The sequence below is a fragment of the Ranitomeya variabilis genome, chromosome 1 (assembly GCF_051348905.1).
Source record: "Ranitomeya variabilis isolate aRanVar5 chromosome 1, aRanVar5.hap1, whole genome shotgun sequence".
Classification (NCBI taxonomy): Eukaryota; Metazoa; Chordata; class Amphibia; order Anura; family Dendrobatidae; genus Ranitomeya; species Ranitomeya variabilis.
Window position 1 is genome coordinate 997484776 of NC_135232.1, and position 19606 is coordinate 997504381.

At 41.6% G+C, this 19606-nt stretch overlaps 1 protein-coding gene and 1 long non-coding RNA gene across 4 annotated transcripts in view; one reads left to right on the plus strand and one right to left on the minus strand.

Moving 5' to 3' along the window:
* Window positions 1-19606, plus strand: part of LOC143792970 (uncharacterized) — a 113886-nt gene that overhangs the window by 52464 nt on the left and 41816 nt on the right. The window lies entirely within an intron of this gene.
* Window positions 1-19606, minus strand: part of AADAT (aminoadipate aminotransferase) — an 84648-nt gene that overhangs the window by 17409 nt on the left and 47633 nt on the right. For all 3 annotated transcript variants that reach the window (XM_077279500.1, XM_077279501.1, XM_077279502.1), the window contains exons 4-9: window positions 11821-11953; window positions 6482-6556; window positions 5962-6171; window positions 5708-5773; window positions 1978-2060; window positions 1722-1818 (exon numbers count right to left, since the gene is read on the minus strand). In XM_077279500.1, the coding sequence (XP_077135615.1) occupies window positions 1722-1818; window positions 1978-2060; window positions 5708-5773; window positions 5962-6171; window positions 6482-6556; window positions 11821-11953 (664 nt within the window). The remainder of the gene's footprint in view (window positions 1-1721; window positions 1819-1977; window positions 2061-5707; window positions 5774-5961; window positions 6172-6481; window positions 6557-11820; window positions 11954-19606) is intronic.

A 19606-nucleotide genomic window follows, 5' to 3' on the forward strand; every position in this document is an offset into this window, starting at 1 on the left:
GCTTTGGAATGGCAGAACAATAAGAAGATGGCAAAACTGTGTGGTGTTTTATTTCATTAAAATACTTTTTTTCTGCATGTGTGTGTGTTTATTTAACCCTTTAACTACTATAGGATTAGTAATGGATAGGTGTCTTATTGACGCCTCTCCATTACTAAGCCGGCTTAATGTCACCTTACAATAGCAAAGTGACATTAACCCCTCATTACCCCTCTTGCCACCACTACAGGGCAATTGGGAAGAGTCAGCAAAGCGCCAGAATTGGCGTATCTAATAGATGTGCCTTTTCTGGGCAGCTGCTATTTTTTTTTCTATATCAATGGCCCCTTACCAGCCTGAGAATACCAGCCCGCAGCTGTGAGCTTTAGCAAGGCTGGTTGCCAAAAATGGGGAGGACCCCACGATGTTTTTTTTAAAATTTATTTAAATAATTATAAAAAAAAGCAAGAGGACCCCTCTATTCTTGATAACTAGCCTTCCTGAAGCTGACAGCTGGGAGTTGCAGCCCCCAGCTGTGAGTTTTGTCTGGCTGGTTATCAAAATTAGGGGGAACCCACGCCGTTTTTTTTTTTTTTTAAATTTAAAGCGCAGGAGCGGCAGATGAAAACTCCCATCTGCCGTTCCTGCTCTCACTGTAATTAGCGGCTGTAGGTGTCAGATGATGGGAGCAGTAGTCCCATCAGCTGGCACCAGTGATCGGAGGTGAAGTTTACACCTCCGATCACAGCTGAGCGTTCCCCGCTGTCTTCTGACAGCGTGGGAAGCGCGACTCTCTGACCGGCGGGGAGGATTTCCCTGCCGATCAGAAGCGGTGTTATGCATATGACAGCGTGGCAAACATTAATGTTGGACCCCCCATTCAAGTGGATGACAGGCTGCATGGACGCATCATGCAATCTAGATGTAGCAGTGCCGAGTGTCACATCACATCTGGCTCAACCTGCGTATTTGCAGCGTTTTTTCACCACCCATTCAAGTCAATGGGTGAAAAATGCTGAAAAAACGCTGAAAGAAGTGACATGCCCTATGTCAAAAAAACGCTGCAAAGCACAAAATACTAATCACACAAAAACCCAATGTATGTGCATGAGATTTCAGAAATTTCATAGGCTTTGCGGGTACTGTAAAAAGCACCTGAAAATTAGCATAAAAAACACAGCAAAAAAACGCCCAGTGTGAACTTACCCTAACACGTCCTTAGGATGGGCCATCAATGTCTGATTGGTGGGAGTGTGATACCCAACAGCCTGCCAATCAGCTGCACAGTACAACTCCGTCAACGGAATAGTGGCCATGGCTGGGTACTGCACATCCACCCCTATTGATTTGAATAGGGGGCGGATTTGTTGTACTTGGCTGTGGTCGCTATACAGTCGACAGAGCTGTACTATGCAGCTCCATAACTGAGTAGTTCCGGTTGCAGCTGACACCGGAAACAGTTGATCAGCGGGGGTGCCAGGCGTCACATCCTCGCCGATCAGACTTTGATGGATCTATCCTGAGAATAGGCCATCAATGTTAAATTTCCAAACAACCCCTTTAAGTCTTCCCATTACATTCAGATAATAAGCAAAATTGCTGAGCAAGAAATTTCCAAACATGAAAGAAAACCTTCTAATAACTAACCACTATTACAGAAGAGTGGTATGTGTATTTTTATCTCCTGAAAAAAAACAACCATGACTGACAGTATGGAAAGTTTGAGAATCCTGTACAATTACCTGAGTAAAGGCACTAGTATGTAATGTTGACGCCTGCATGTGCAATACTATCTTGTCTATAAGTGGTTTGGGGCCAGTTAAATAACCGATCCTTAGTCTGGTAAAAAAAACAAAACAAGATAAACTATCTGATAGAATTATTATTAATATACAGATGTGCTGTATAATATCATATATTACCTACACAATTCACCAATCAAGTCACTGATTACTGAAAACATCGTTTTTACTGAAAAGTTAGAAATAATGAGCTTACCCTGAAGAAAGAATCTTTGACATGGAGTCAGCTCTAATAACTCTACCATCAATGTCCATTGACAGAAATGATGGTGCCCAGGGCTAGGGAAAGGCGAAGAAAAGATGAAAACTTTATAGGCCTTTAAAATACGCTCTTTAGCATTGAAATTGCAATACCAAGAATGAAAAATTGTGGAATTATGGAAATCAGAGGATGGATAGACATTTTAATAATTTTCAAATAATGAAAAAAAAAATGGAAACAAAATTTTGAAAACATCTCAATTTATTCAGTATTGAGAATCATCGCAACACGCCGAAACCCTTAGGGTATGTGCCCATGTTGCAGATTTGCCTGTGGAATTTTCTGTGCAGATTCTTCCTCTCTTGGCAGAAAACGCAGGTGAGGATTTGATGCGTTTTTGATGCATTTTTTCATGCAGATTTGTAAGCGTTTTTGAACGCTAAATAAAGATTTATTATTGAACAAAAAAAAAAAAAAAAGACTTGTGATGTCATTTCTTGTCCAACCTCTTCATTTACATACTCCATTGAAGAATAATGTTTACACACACAGATAGATAGGTCTATAGATAGATAGATAGATCTATAGATAGATAGATAGATCTATCTATAGATCCATCTATCTATCTATCTATAGATCTATCTATCTATAGACCTATCTATCTATGGAAATCCTCCCGATCTGCAGCGTTTTATCCACAGCAAAACCGTAGATCTTTTTTATATCTGTGGGTTTGCTGCGCATGTGCCTGACTCAATGGGTGCAGAAACGCTGCAGATTCGCCAAAAGAATTGACATGCTGTGGAAAAAAAAGCAGCAATTCCACGCGTTTTTTTCCACAGCATGTGCACAACAAATGTCAATTTCACATAGACTAAAATTGGCTGTGCACTAAACTGGATTCGATGCGAATCCGTTCGGCCAAAAACGCTGCGGAAACGCATCAAAATCCGCAACGTGTGCACATAACCTTACACTTACAGGCCTTGGCGGCTATCATTAAGGTTGTCAATGGTTCTCTGAGGAATGTTCTGCCATATGGAATGCACTTGGGCATGCAAATCATCAAGATCCACTGCTGACAGCCCCTTTGCATTTGTGAACCAATGATGTCCCAGATCTGTAAAAATGAGACAAGTTCGGAGATGCTGCAGGCCGTGGTAACATGTTTAGGCCACGGTGGCAGCTCACAGTAGAACGAGCAACATGTGACATGGTGTTTATATGTTGAAAAACATCTCATGGGATTCTTAGGAGCAATGGCGGTAACACAGGATCCGCGACCAAATTAAAATAATGCCAAACTGTTTGTGTACTTGGAATATTGACTAGAGGGGTTTGGCTACTGTACATCATGTCACACCAAATCACAATCTCGAGAATAGGACAGCAGTGATGCTCCCTTGTGAAAACTTCTTAGATGACCTAACGCCATCGCTCTCAAAGGCTATCATAGGGGAGAGTAAGACTGCAATGGAGGTTTATCCTCTCAGAGAGGAGTACCTAATTTATCCTGGATGCAATGATGGCCGGAGATTTGTCTGGAGACCAAGTGGGCAACATTATGAAGAGGCCTTTAAGATGGAACACACCTTCACACCGGTCTTACTCCCAGGATTATACACTGCTTAAAAAAATAACGGAAACACTTAAACAACACAATTTACCTCCAAGTCAATCATATTTTTGTGAAATCCACCTGTCCAGTTATGAAGTAACACATATTGTAAATCAATTTCTCCTGCTGTTGTGCAAATGGAGCAGACCACAGGTAGAAATGATATGCAACTAGTAAGGCAACCCCTATAAAGGAGTGGTTCTGAAGGGGGTGACCTCAGATCATTTCTCTGTTCTCATCCTTTTTGGCTGTTTTGGTCACTTTTGAATTTTGTCATTGCTCTCAACCATAGAGGTACTGTACAGTAGTCTGAGGCGGTGTCTACAACCCACAAAAGTTGCTGAGGTAGTGCAGCTCATCCAGGATGGTACATCAATGCGAGCTGTGGTAAGAAGGGTAGCTGTGTCTGTCAGCACAGTGTCCAGGGCATGGAGCAGATACCAAGAGACAGGCCAGTACACCAGGAGACGTGGAAGGGGCCGTAGGAGGGCAACAACCCAGCAGGAGGATCGCTACCTCCTCCTTTGTGCAAGGAGGAACGAGAGGAGCAGTGCCAGAGCCCTGCAATATTTCCTCCGGTAGGTCATTAACCTCCTTGTGTCTGCTCAAACTGACAAAAACAAGCTCCATGAGGGTGGTGTGAGGACCCGACATCCACAGCCCAACACCGTAGAGGGCAATTGGCATTTGCCAGAGAACTCAAAGATTGGCAGATTGAACATTAGCTCCCTGTGCTCTTCACAGATGATAGCAGGTTCACACTCTGCATATGTGACGGAGTCTTGAGACGCCATGGAGAACTTTCTTCTACCTGCAACATCCTCCAGCATGACTGTTTTGCCAGTGGGTTAGTAATGGTGTTGGGAGGTGTTTCTTTGGAGAGCGGCACAACCCTCCATGTGCTAATAAGAGGTACTCTGACTGTCATTAGGTACTGGGATAAGATCCTCAGACACATTGTGAGACCATATGCAGGTGCACTGCGCCCTGGGTTCCTTCTGATGCATGATAATGCTAGGCCTCATGTGGCTCAAGTGTCATCAGTTCCTGCATGATGAAGGCATTGATATTATGGACTAGCCTGCCTGTTCCCCAGACCTAAATCCAATTGAGCACATCTGTGACATTATGCCTCGTTCCATTTACCAACGCTACGTTACACCACAGACTGTCCAGAAGTTTACTGATACCTTAATCTAGGTCTGGGAGGATATCTCTCGGGTGAACGTCCGTCACCTCATTGGGACCATTCTCAGGCATTGTAGGGAGGTCATACAGGCATGTGGAGGCCACACACTACAGAGCATCATTTCCTTGTCTTGAGGCATTTCCACTGAAGTTGGATCAGCCTGTAATTTGATTTTCCACTTTGATTTTGAGTGTCATTCTAAATCAAGACCTCTGTGGGATATTAATTTTTGTTTACATGATCATTTTTATGTTGTTGTTGATCTCAATCCATTCCACTATATGAGGAATAAAGATTTGCAACTGGAATATTTAATTCAGTGATCTCTAGGATGTAGTATTATAGTGTTCCCTTTATTTTTTGAGCAGTGTAGTTTGGTGTGGCATAAAGTATGTTAGACAGACCACTCTATTCTTTATACCAGGTACAATAATTACTCGGCATTTCAATGATTTTGTCCTGGCAGCATGTTGCTCGTGCAATTATGAGCACTTTGTATGGCATCTCCAGACTTGTGTCCCATTGAGCACATCTCGGACATCATTGTTTGGCAATTTCAAAGAATCTGGCAGCAGTGAATCTTAATGATTGGTGTACCCAAATGCATACTTGATACTGAATAAATTGAGATGTTTTGAAAATTGTGCTTCCATTTTTCATCATTTGCATATCATTAACATGTCTATCATTCCTGTAACTTCTGAAGGCTTTTCCTTCTTGGTGTTGTAATAGTAATGTTAATATTAATGTTGATGAAGTAGTTTAAAAGTGATAAAACTGCTCCTTGAGTCACCTACACGTCAATCAAAGATATTACAGCTAAGCTTTCGAAAATAACAAAAACTTCACTTGATGTTCTTCAAGAGATTATCAATATGCATTTGATAAACGAGTTTCTATAAATGACAAAGGCTCACCTTATTGAACTGCAGAAAGTAGTAGGGATCATCCTCCACAATAATCAAATCATACTCTTGTGCAATCTATTAAAAGAGATTTTAACTGTTACAATCCACTATGTTTTCAATATTCAAAAGCCCGCTTCATTCTTGTGTAAAGAATGCGCCGCACCCACAGTAGGCTGAGAACACAGCGCACAATGTACTGAAATTAAGTGGTTGCCCTGGACTTTGTCAGAAAGTAGATGGTCACACTTTCTCATCGCCTGTACCTTGTAGACTTCTATTTTGCGGTCCCTAGTAAGAGAGGCTCCGGTGGGATTGCCCCCATTTGGAATAGTGTAAAGAATTTTAGGGGATTTCTTTTCAGGTATGATTACATCCTGTGGTTGCCACCTTGAGAGAATATCTTTAAGAGCCTGAGGAATAATACCATGCTGATCGGTGGGAACTCCAATGAGGTTGCATCCTAGTGGTTTCACCTGGAAATCAGAAGGTTTATACATCTATCAATGATATAGCATTATATACTATTTTTTCTCATGGTCTTTCCCAACATCACTATTTATACCATCCCTACATAAAATTACAATTTGGATCCATTAAACTTTTTTTTATAAAAAAAAAAAAAATAAAGTAAATAATAAAGCAATGGTGAACCATCAATCTAAGTACGTTATGATCATACATGCAACAATGCAGATGTCTGCACAATGCCAGATCCAATGGATGATGTGACCATATAATGATGGCAGAGTTTGTAGAAGAGCAAACGAGAAAAAAGGTACTCACAGCTGCCAGAGTCCCAGAATAGGTTGGTGTGTCTATCAATACATTATCTCCAGGGTTTACAAGCATTTCAAATACCTAAAATGTTTGATTAGAAAAATATTTATTACAGTGCAGTATCAATGACTACCAATAATAAACTCACGCTGCCCTTCACTGCATGGGGCGAGCTCATGTGAAGTGATTCAGAAATGCCTGTTAGCCACTTGAATAGCTGATATTTCTTCATCAGTGTTTTACAAATGAAGAAAAAAGTTTAATAATTAAACACAACCCTATGAAATAATGTTTATGCATCAAAAACACTAGACAAGCATAATTGCTACACGTGTGCAATCCCTGAGTAACGAAAACATGTTTTGCGAAACGTGTAGATTTGCCTTTTGGTCTGTGCCCCAATTTGCAGAACTTTCATGTCACATAACTTCAGTTTGGAACGCACAAATAATTTTTCCTGAGTGATTGCTATCGACCAGGGCATAACGTAAGGAGGATTGTTACTAGCCTTTTCCTCTAGTTTTTCTTATTAGTATACCCAAGGTATTATCCCAAACATTCAACCAGAGAAATTTAAAGTTCAAGCTGAATTCAAACATCATGTATAATAATCAAGTGGATTGATATATGCGTGTACTAGAGATTATTTAATTTGAAGATTGCATGCACATGGGTAGCGATTCTTCTTGTCTAATGTTTTTGCCCCATACTCATGATCTGATAGGGTTGTGTTTACTTGTTGGATGTGAGAAATACTTGTTGGCAATTGTTTAAATTAATGATCTTTGTCACATATGCGCAAATACTCTTTGTGTATACACTGCTAAAAAATAAATAAAGGGAACACTTAAACAACAGTATAGAACTCCAAATAAATCAAACTTCGATGAAATCAAACTGTCCACTTAGGAAGCAACACTGTTTGACAATCAATTTCACATGCTGTTGTGCAAATGGAATAGACAACAGATGGAAATATTGGCAATTATCAAGACACACTCAAAGGAGTGGTTCTGCAGGTGGGGACCACAGACCACATCTCAGTACCAATGCTTTCTGGCTGATGTTTTGGTCACTTTTGAATGTTGGATGTGCTTTCACACTCGTGGTAGCATGGGACTGAATCTACAACCCACACAAGTGGCTTAGGTAGTGCAGCTCATCCAGGAAGGCACATCAATGCGAACTGTGGCAAGGTTTGCTGTGTCTGTCAGTGTAGTGTCCAGAGGCTGGAGGATCTACCAGGAGACAGGCCAGTACGCCAGATGTGGAGGGGGCCATAGGAGGGCAACAACCCAGCAGCAGGATCGCTACCTCAGACTTTGTGCAAGGAGGAACAGGAGAACTGCCAGAGCCCTGCAAAATGACCTCCAGTAGGCCACAAATGTGCATGTGTCTGCACAAACTGTTAAAAACCGACTCCATGAGGATGGTCTGAGTGCCCGACCTCCACAGATGGGGGTTGTGCTCACATCCCAACACCGTGCAGGAGGCTTGGCATTTGCCACAGAACACCAGGATTGGCAAATTCACCACTGGCGCCCTGCGCTCTTCACAGATGAAAGCAGGTTCACACTGAGCACGTGACAGAGTCTGGAGACGCCATGGAGAGTGATCTGCTGCCTGTATCATTCTTCAGCATGACCGGTTTGGCAGTGGGTCAGTAATAGTGTGGGGTGGCATTTCTTTGGAGGACCGCACAGCCCTCCATGTGCTCGCCAGAGGTAGCCTGACTGCCATTAGGTACCGAGATGAGATCCTCAGACCCCTTGTGAGACCATATGCTGGTGCGGTTGGCCCTGGGTTCCTCCTAATGCAGGACAATGCCAGACCTCATGTGGCTGGAGTGTATCAGCAGTTCCTGCAAGATGAAGGCATTGAAGCTATGGACTGGGCCGCCTATTCCCCAGACCTGAATCCAATTGAACACATCTGGGACATCCTGTCTCGCACCATCCGCCAATGTAACGTTGCACCAAAGACTGTCCAGGAGTTGGCGGATGCTTTATTCCAAGTCTGGGAGGAGATCCCTCAGGAGACCATCCGTCGCCTCATCAGGAGCATGCCCAGGCATTGTAGGGAGGTCATACAGGCACATGGAGGCCACACACACTACTGAGCATCATTTCCTTGTCTTGAGGCATTTCTACTGAAGTTGGATCAGCCTGTAACTTCATTTTCCACTTTGATTTTGAGCATCATTCCAACTCCAGACCTCCGTGGGATATTAGTTGTGATTTACGTTGATCGTTTTTAGGTTTTATTGTTCTCAACACATTCCACTATGTAATGAATAAAGATTTACAACTGGAATATTTCATTCAGTGATATCTAGGATGTGGGATTTTAGTGTTCCCTTTATTTTTTTGAGCAGTGTATTTTTTTTTTTTATTAAAAGTATTTTAGATATTTGTTAGATTAATGTGTTCTTTTTTGCAGCATTTGTGAACAATATATACAACCCCTGGCAAAAATTATGGAATCGCCGGCCTTGTAGGATGGTCATTCAGTTGTTTAATTTTGAAGAAAAAAAAGCAGATCACAGACATGGCACAAAACTAAATTCATTTGAAATGGCAACTTTCTGGCTTTAAGAAACAGTAAAAGAAATCAAGAACAAAAAATGTGGTAGTCAGTAATGGTTACTTTTTTTAACCAAGCATAGGGGAAGCATTATGGAATCACTCAATTCTGAGGAAAAAATTATGGAATCACCCTGTAAATTTTCATACCTAAAAAGAACACCTGCATCAAATTAGATCACGCAATGTTGCAAAAGATGTTAGTTGTTCACAGTCAGCAATGTCTAAAATCTGGACCAAATACAAACAACATGGGAAGGTTGTTAAAGGCAAACATACTGGTAGACCAAGGAAGACATCAAAGCGTCAAGACCGGAAACTTAAAGCAATAGGTCTCCAAAACAGGTAATGCACAACAAAACAAATGAGGAACAAATGGGTGGAAACTGGAGTCAACATCTGTGACCGAACTGTAAGAAACCGGTTAAAGGAAATAGGATTACATACAGAAAAGCTAAATGAAAGCCATCATTAACACCTAAACAGAAAAAAACAAGCTTACAATGGGCTAAGGAAAAGCAATCGTGGACTGTGGATGACTGGATGAAAGTCATTCAGTGATGAATCGCGGATCTGCTTGGTCAAGGTGATTATGCTGGAACTTTTGTTTGGTGCCGTTCCAATGAGATTTATAAAGATGACTGCCTGAAGAGAGCAAATTTCCACAGTTATTGATGATATGGGGCTGCATATCAGGTAAAGGCACTGGGGAGATGGCTGTCATTACATCTACTATATAATTGTCTAAGGGGTACTTCCGTCCTTCTGTCTGTCAGCAACTTCCGTCACGGATATTCATTCGCTGATTGGTCTTTCCAGCTGCCTGTCATGGCTGCAGCGACCAATCAGCGACGGCCACAGTCTGATTAGTCCCTCCCTACTCCCCTGCAGTCAGTGCCCGCTCCATACTCCCCGCAGTCACCGCTCACACAGGGTTAATGCCAGCGGTAACGGACCGCGTTATGCCGTGGGTAACTCACTCCGTTACCGCCGCTATTAACCCTGTGTGACCAAGTTTTTACTATTGACGCTGCCTGTGCAGCGTCAATAGTAAAAGGACCTAATGTTAAAAAAAAAAAAAAAAAAGTCATTATATACTCACCTTCCGCCGCCTTTCCTGCTCCTCGCGACCCTCCGGTAACTGCTCCGTGCAAGTGGCAGGTTCCGGTAGCAAGGATTGTATGGGAGAAGGACCTGCCATGACGTCACGGTCATGTGACCTCGACATCAACACAGGCCCTGCGCGAGAAGGACCTGCCATGACGTCACGGTCATGTGACCATGACGTCATCACACCCTGGGACCGGAAGCTGCCTCCTGTACCACGCACAGGCCACAGAACTACAAGTACAGTGAGTATGTTAGAACTACAAGGGGCCCTCGGATCGGAAGGTGAGTATGTTTGTTATTTTGTAACCTGTGACATACATAGCTGGGCAATATACTACGTGGCTCTGTGCTGTATACTACGTGGCTCTGTGCTGTATACTACGTCGCTGTGCAATATACTACATCACTGGGCAATATACTACGTGGCTGGGCAATATACTACGTCGCTGTGCAATATACTACATGGCTCTGTGCTGTATACTACGTCACTGGGCAATATACTATGTGACTGGGCAATATAATACATGGCTGGGCAATATACTACGTGACTGGGCAATATACGTGGCTGGGCAATATACTACGTCGCTGTGCAATATACTACGTGGCTCTGTGCTGTATACTACGTCGCTGTGCAATTACTACGTGGCTTTGTGCTGTATACTACGTCACTGGGCAATATACTACGTGGCTGTGCAATATACTACGTGGCTTTGTGCTGTATATTATGTCACTGGGCAATATACTATGTGACTGGGCAATATGCTACGTGGCTGGGCAATATACTACGTGGCTGGGCAATATACTACGTGGCTGGGCAATATACTACGTGGACATGCATATTCTAGAATACCCGATGCGTTAGAATCGGGCCACCATCTAGTTTTCAATAAATGCACAAGTTTATGCTGATATTTTGGACACTTTTCTTCTCCCATCAATTGAAAGGATGTTTGGGGATGATGAAATCACTTTTCAAGATGATAATGCATCCTGCCACAGAGCAAAAACTGTGAAAACATTCCTTGAAAAAAGACACATAAGGTCAATGTCATGGCCTGCAAATAGTCCGGATCTCAATCCAATTGAAAATCTTTGGTGGAAGTTGAAGAAAATGGTCCATGACAAGGCTCCAACCTGCAAAGCTGATCTGGCAACAGCAATCAGAGAAAGTTGGAGCCAGATTGATGAAGAGTACTGTTTGACACTCATTAAGTCCATGCCTCAGAGACTGCAAGCTGTTATAAAAGCCAGAGGTGGTCCAACAAAATACTAGTGATGTGTTGGAGTATTTTTTGTTTGTTTTTAATTATTCCATAATTTTTTCTCTATGCTTGGTTAAAAAAAAGTAACCATTACTGACTACCACATTTTTGTTCTTGATTTCTTTTAGTGTTTCTTAAAGCCAGAAAGTTGCCATTTGAAATGACTTTAGTTTTGTGCCATGTCTGTGATCTGCTTTTTTCTACAAAATTAAACAACTTAATGAACATCCTCCAAGGCCGGTGATTCCATAATTTTTGCCAGGGGTTGTAGAAGCGCCAAGTGTGGTTTTAATTAAGTGTCTTGACCAAATGACCATGTTTTCCCAGGCATCTACATGTACAGTATCTGTAACAGACCCCAAAAAATGAAATCTCAGATTCACCATCTTACTTTTGACAATCCTTCTTGGCTGCCAGTTGTGACGCACATAGCCATCTGTCCTTGGTCCGGGCTGTATGAAAGGGTTGGTGGATTGTGCAACTTTTTTTGCAATTCTTTCAACCAGGACACGAGTTCCGGAACTCTAAATATTAATAAAAATGAATGGATTCAAACTGACAGATTAGATAAAATTATAAAATAGAAAGATACAATTCTTATAGAGTTCTTGTTTAATACAAATGTACTAAACCTAATAGAGAGTCAATATAATTCTGCAAAATGGAAGTGTTTTTCTCTAGTCATAACTGTCAGTGGTCACATGATAAATAAAGTTGCACTCTGTAATGCTAAAGGATGTAAATATGATATATAGCATTACTAGATAATAAGAAAAAAATGGAGATACTTAGCCAGTTCATACAAACCCAGCAGCCTACGCTCTTTCTTGACTGCCTTTTCTTAGATTATTATTTGCATGTACATTCAACCACTGACTATACAATAATCCAGTTTAAACAACAGACCAACTATGTGAGACATTATGCTGTCCAGTTCAGAACTTTTTCATCTGAAATGGAATAATAATGCGCTTTTGGCAATTTCTATTCTGGCTGGGTAGATGGATTGAAGACAAATTTGCTGTCTTCCCCTAATGATCTTGATGTCTCTTGCCACCTAAATGGACTTGTGTTTTAAAGAGAGGTTAACTAAGAAAAATCAAAACTCGTGTCCAAATATTAGAGCACGTTCAAAATCTCCTCACTGAGTAGCCACACAAGACTCCATGTAAACTGGCTTGAAGAAATCATAGTTCGCTGTAAGATCTTGCTGTCTGACATTAGGACTTTGTCTATAGTGTGGTGAAAGAGTCATACGCACAATCATTCCTGCATGGACTATTCAAAACTGAAGCTACACAATGAAACTTCAGACCCTAGACGAGGGTAGGGGGATCACCTTCAGATTAACACTATTTTCTACCAAAGACAAGCTTGTTGGGCTCATGTCCATTGTCTTAATTTCCTTTCAGTTCATGGGACTAGCTTTCATTGAGTCAGGAGCTTGGCTTTCCACCACAAACATCTGATTAAAGACTTGCCCAAGAAGCTTGGTCCTAATCCTAAATTCTGGCTCTGGAGACAAACAGTACTTAAATAAGTATTTTCCCCCAAACCCTCCTAATTAAGTACGCTCTCACAAAATTAGAATATAATCAAAAAGTTAATGTATTTCAGTTCTTCAATACAAAAATTTAAACTCATTATATACAGTCATTACAAACAGAGTCATCTATTTCAAGTGTTTATTTCTGTTAACGTTGATGATTATGGCTTACAGCTAATGAAAACCCAAAAGTCACTAACTTAGTAAATTAGAATACTTTATAAAACCAGGTTGAAAACCGATTTTAAAATCCAAAATGTTGGCCTACTGAAATGTATGTTCAGTAAAAGCACTCAATACTTGGTTGGGGCTCCTTTTGCATCAATTACTGCTTCAATGCGGCGTGGCATGGAGGCTATTAGCCTGTGGCACTGCTGAGGTGTTATGGAAGCCCAGGTTGCTTTGATAGCAGCCTTCAGATCACCTGCATTGTTGGGTCTGGTGTCTCTCATCTTCCTTTTGACAATATCCCAAAGATTCTCTATGGGGTTAAGGTCAGGCGAGTTTGCTGGCCAATCAAGCACAGTGATACTGTTGTTTTTAAACCAGGTATTGGTACTTTTGGCAGTGTGGACAGGTGCCAAGTCCTGCTGGAGAATAAAATTTCCATTGCCAAAAAGCTTGTCTGCTGAAGGAAGCATGAAGTGCTCTAAAATTTCCTGGTAGATGGCTGCACTGACTTTGTTCTTGATAAAACATAGTGGACCTACACCAGAAGATGACATGGCTCCCCAAAACATCACTGAATGTGGAAACTTCACACTAGACCTCAAGCAGCTTGGATTGTGTGCCTCTTCACTCTTCCTCCAGACTCTGGGACCTGATTTCCAAATGATATGCTAAATTTACTTTAATCTGAAAACAACACCTTGGACCACTGGGGAACAGTCCAGTTGTTTTTCTCCTTGGCCCAGGTAAGGCGCTTCTGGTTTCATGACTATTGGTCAGGAGTGGCTTGACACAAGAAATGCGACACTTGTAGCTCATGTCTGTGTGTGGTGGCTCTTGAAGCAATTACTCCAGCAGTAGTCTACTCCTTGTGAATCTCCCCCGAATTTCTTAATGGCCTTTTCTTAACAATCCTTTCAAGGCTGCGGTTATCTTATCCCAGTTCCTTGTGCAACTTTTTCTACCACACTTTTTCCTTCCACTCAACTTTCCATTAATATGCTTGGATACAGCACTCTGTGAACAGCCAGCTTCTTTAGCAATGACCTTTTGTAGCTAACCCTCCTTGTGGAGTGTGTCAATGACTGCATTCTGGACATCTGTCAAGTCAGCAGTCTTCCCCATGAGTTTGGATACTATTGAAACAGTCTAAGGACCCTTTTTAAACGCTTAGGAAGCCTTTTCAGTTTTTTTTTGTTAATTATTCTAATTTACTGAGATAATGACTTTTGGGTTTTCTTTGGCTTTAAGCCATAATCATCAACATTAACAGAAATAAACACTTGAAATAGATCACTCTGTTTGTAATGACTATATAATACAGGAGTTTCACTTTTTGTATTGAAGAACTGAAATAAATTAACTTTTTAATGATGTTCTAATTTTGTGAGAAGCACCTGTATGTGATTTAGTGTAAGTGTTCGGCCCACGCTCTTAGCTTTGCCGGCTCACACGCTGTAAGATGGTGACTCTTTTCCAATTTAAGTGTATGAGAACCGAAACGAGACTATAGATTCACATTAAGAAATCACCTTCTGTTTCACACATACACCCTATTGTAATCCAACTAGTCTGCTTTCAGGTCACGTGGGCCAGAAGAGAACCAGAGATGCTGAAGGCACTTATACTACATCATATACATTTAAATGGTAAAAGGGTGACATGCATTACAACAATGTCGAGAATAAACATATATTGATTCACAAACATAATTTGCATTAAACTGTGTAAAAAGCATAAGACATGTGCCTTCTATAGAAATGACAATGTTGGTTGTAACAATTCAATAATTGAAGGAAGAGGAAAGGAAAATCAACTCTCATTGTGCTAAAGCCATCATAAGTAGACAAATAGCTTTCCTTGATCCAGCTGGAAATATATCTTATAGAGGGATTTCCATCAAGTGATAACATACTGTATGGCTTGAATATAACTTTCTGATTGTCGAGTGTAAAACTGAAGCTAGTCTACTGATCTCGTAAAAGAACCAGTAGTAATCCAGAGCTGCATCTCCTTTTCAAAGTAGTTGCTTGCACTGCGGCTCTATTGATCACGGACACCATTCACTCCAAGTGGTAAAACATCACTGTCTGTGCTAAGAATGCCACTTTAAAGGGAATCTGTCACATTTGACCTATCAAAATTATTAATATGGGCATACAGGTTATAGAATGCTGAAAACAGTCCTACCTGTGTGTATCATATTAGATGTGTTGATGCTGAGAAATAATCTTTTATGACCTTATGTAAATGACCTCTTCCAGGCAATCGGGAGGATGTTGCCTGCAGATGCAAGATAACTGCCTCTAGAGCTCTGTGCTCTCCTGATCTCACTGAAGAGCTGTGTGTGATTTTAAGGCTGGAGTCACACATAAGGTATAAAAAATTAGCAGTGATCCGTATGTCATCCGTGTGCAATGCGATTTTTTCTCACCAAAGTATCCATGTGACATCCGTATGACGAGATGTTCTCGCCGGCTTGCAAAATGGACATATAATGGATTCATGGCCTCAAATATTCGTGAAAACATATATACAGTATATATATATATATATATATATATATATATATATATATATATATATACATATATATATATACACACATATATACACACAGCTCAAAAAAATAAAGGGAACACTTAAACAACAGAATATAACTCCAAGTAAATCAAACTTCTGTGAAATCAAACTGTCAACTTAGGAAGCAACACTGTTTGACAATCAATTTCACATGCTGTTGTGCAAATGGAATAGACAACAGATGGAAATTATTGGCAATTATCAAGACACACTCAATAAAGGAGTGGTTCTGCAGGTGGGGACCACAGGCCTCATCTCGGTACCAATGCTTTCTGGCTGATGTTTTGGTCACTTTTGAATGTTGGTTGTGCTTTCACACTCGTGCTAGCATGAGACGGACTCTACAACCCACACAAGTGGCTCAGGTAGTGCAGCTCATCCAGGATGGCACATCAATGCGAGCTGTGGAAAGGTTTGCTGTGTCTGTCAGCGTAGTATCCAGAGGCTGGAGCCGCTACCAGGAGACAGGCCAGTACACCAGGAGACATGGAGAGGGCCGTAGGAGGTCAACAACCCAGCAGCAGGACCGCTACCTCAGCCTTTGTGCAAGGAGGAACAGGAGGAGCACTGCCAGGGCCCTGCAAAATGACCTCCAGCAGGCCACAAATGTGCATGTGTCTGCACAGTTAGAAACCGACTACATGAGGATGGTTTGAGAGCCCAACGTCCACAGATGGGGGTTGTGCTCACAGCCCAACACCGTGCAGGATGCTTGGCATTTGCCACAGAACACCAGGATTGGCAAATTCGCCACTGGCACCCTGTGCGATCTGCCTGCAACATCCTTCAGCATGACCGGTTTGACAGTGGGTCAGTAATGGTGTGGGGTGGCATTTCTTTGGAGGGCCGCACAGCCCTCCATGTGCTCACCAGAGGTAGCCTGGCTGCCATTAGGTACCGAGATGAGATCCTCAGACCCCTTGTGAGACTATATGCTGGTGCGGTTGGCCCTGGGTTCCTCCTAATGCAGGACAATGCCAGACATTATGTGGCTGGAGTGTAACAGCAGTTCCTGCAAGATGAAGGCATTGAAGCTATGGACTGGGCCGCCTGAATTCGATTGAACATATCTGGGACATCATGTCTCACACCACCCACCAACGTCAGGTTGCACCACAGACTGTCCAGGAGTTGGCGGAGGCTTTAGTCCAGGTCTGGGAGATCCCTCAGGAGACCATCCGCCGCCTCATCCGGAGCATGCCCAGGAGTTGTAGGGAGGTCATACAGGCATGTGGAGGCTACACACACTACTGAGCATCATTTCCTTTTCTTGAGGCATTTCCACTGAAGTTGGATCAGCCTGTTACTTCATTTTCCTCTTTTATTTTGAGCATCATTCCAACTCCAGACCTCCGTGGGATATTAGTTGTGATTTACATTGATAATTTTTAGATTTTATTGTTCTCAACACATTCCACTATGTAATGAATAAAGATTTACAACTGGAATATTTCATTCAGTGATATCTAGGATGTGGGATTTTAGTGTTCCCTTTATTTTTTTGAGCAGTGTATATATGTCAGTGAGACACATAGTTATGGCCAAAAGTATTCACACCCCTGCAATTCTGTCAGATAATACTCAGTTTCTTCCTGAAAATGATTGCAAAGACAAATTCTTTGGTATTATTATCTTCATTTAATTTGTCTTAAATGAAAAAAACACAAAAAGAATTGTTCTAAAGCCAAATTGGATATAATTCCACACCAAACATAAAAAAGGGGGTGGATAAAAGTATTGGCACTGTTTGAAAAATCATGTGATGCTTCTCTAATTTGTGTAATTAACAGCAACTGTAACTTACCTGTGGCACCTAACAGGTGTTGGCAATAACTAAATCACACTTTCAACCAGTTAACATGGATTAAAGTTGACAACCTCTGTCCTGTGTCCTTGTGTGTACCACATTGAGCATGGAGAAAAGAAAGAAGACCAAAGAACTGTCTGAGGACTTGAGAAACCAAATTGTGAGGAAGCATGAGCAATCTCAAGGCTACAAGTCCATCTCCAAAGACCTCAATGTTCCTGTGTCTACCGTGCGCAGTGTCATCAAGAAGTTTAAAGCCCATGGCACTGTGGCTAACCTCCCTAGATGTGGATGGAAAAGAAAAATTGACAAGAGATTTCAACGCAAGATTGTGCGGATGTTGGATAAAGAACCTTGACTAACATCCAAACAAGTTCAAGCTGCCCTGCAGTCCGAGGGTACAACAGTGTCAACCCTTACTATCCGTCGGCGTCTGAATGAAAAGGGACTGTATGGTAGGAGACCCAGGAAGACCCCACTTCTTACCCCGAGACATAAAAAAGCCAGGCTGGAGTTTGCCAAAACTTACCTGAAAAAGCCTAAAACATTTTGGAAGAATGTTCTCTGGTCAGATGAGACAAAAGTAGAGCTTTTTGGGCAAAGGCATCAACATAGAGTTTACACGAGAAAAAAAGAGGCATTCAAAGAAAAGAACACGGTCCCTAGAGTCAAACATGGCGGAGGTTCCCTGATATTTTGGGGTTGCTTTGCTGCCTCTGGCACTGGACTGCTTGACCGTGTGCATGGCATTATGAAGTCTGAAGACTACCAACAAATTTTGCAGCATAATGTAGGGCCCAGTGTGAGAAAGCTGGGTCTCCCTCAGAGGTCATGGGTCTTCCAGCAGGACAATGACCCAAAACACACTTCAAAAAGCACTAGAAAATGGTTTGAGAGAAAGCACTGGAGAATTCTAAGGTGGCCAGCAATGAATCCAGACCTGAATCCTATAGAACACCTGTGGAGAGATCTAAAAATGGCAGTTTGGAGAAGGCACCCTTCAAATATCAGGGACCTGGAGCAGTTTGCCAAAGAAGAATGGTCTAAAATTCCAGCAGAGCATTGTAAGAAACTCATTGATGGTTACCGGAAGCGGTTGGTCGCAGTTATTTTGGCTAAAGGTTGTGCAACCAAGTATTAGGCGGAGGGTGCCAATACTTTTGTCTGGCCCATTTTTGGAGTTTTGTGTGAAACGATCGATGTTTTGCTTTTTGCTTCATTCTCTTTTGTGGTTTTTCATTTAAGACAAATTAAATGAAGATGATAATACCAAAGAATTTGTGTTTGCAATAATTTTCAGGAAGAAACTGAGTTATTATCTGACAGAATTGCAGGAGTGTGAATACTTTTGGCCATGACTGTATATAAAAAAGATTATATTTCATACAGAGCTAGATAGCAGAATAGCCGGTAATTCATTTGTCTGCTTCTGCTAAATCACAGAACCCGACAGGATATGAGACATGGTTTACATACAGTAAACCATTGCATATCCGTTTTATATAGGTCCCTCACTAAAAATTTTGGAGCTGTAGGTGTTAAAGGATTAATTCACGGAAAAAAATGGCACGGACCCCCGCGCAATTTTCTCCAATAGAGAGGGAAAGCCAGTGACTGAGGGCAGATATTAGTAGCCTAGAGAGAGACCATGGTTATTGGCCCCCCCGGCTAAAAAAATCTGGCCCCAGCCACCCCAGAAAAGGCGCATCTGTACACTTAGCCTCTCTCTTCCCATTGCCCTATTGTAAGCCTGGTTAATAATGGAGAGGTGTCAATAAGACACCTATCCATTATTAATCCAATAATGTGAAAGGGTTAAAAACACACACACAAAGAATAAAGTCTTTTAATGAAATAATTAAACACACAGGTTTAACATCTTTATTACAATTTCAATCCAAGCGAAGCCCTCATTCTTCTGTAAAAAAAAAATCCAAAATAAAAAAGCAACAATATCCCATAACTGTCCGCTGTACAGTCAAGTCCAATGCTGCAATCCATCTCAAGGGGTTAAATAGTTTACAACCTGGAGCGGTGCTAATGCTACCGGCCGGGCTGTAAACCACGAAGGAA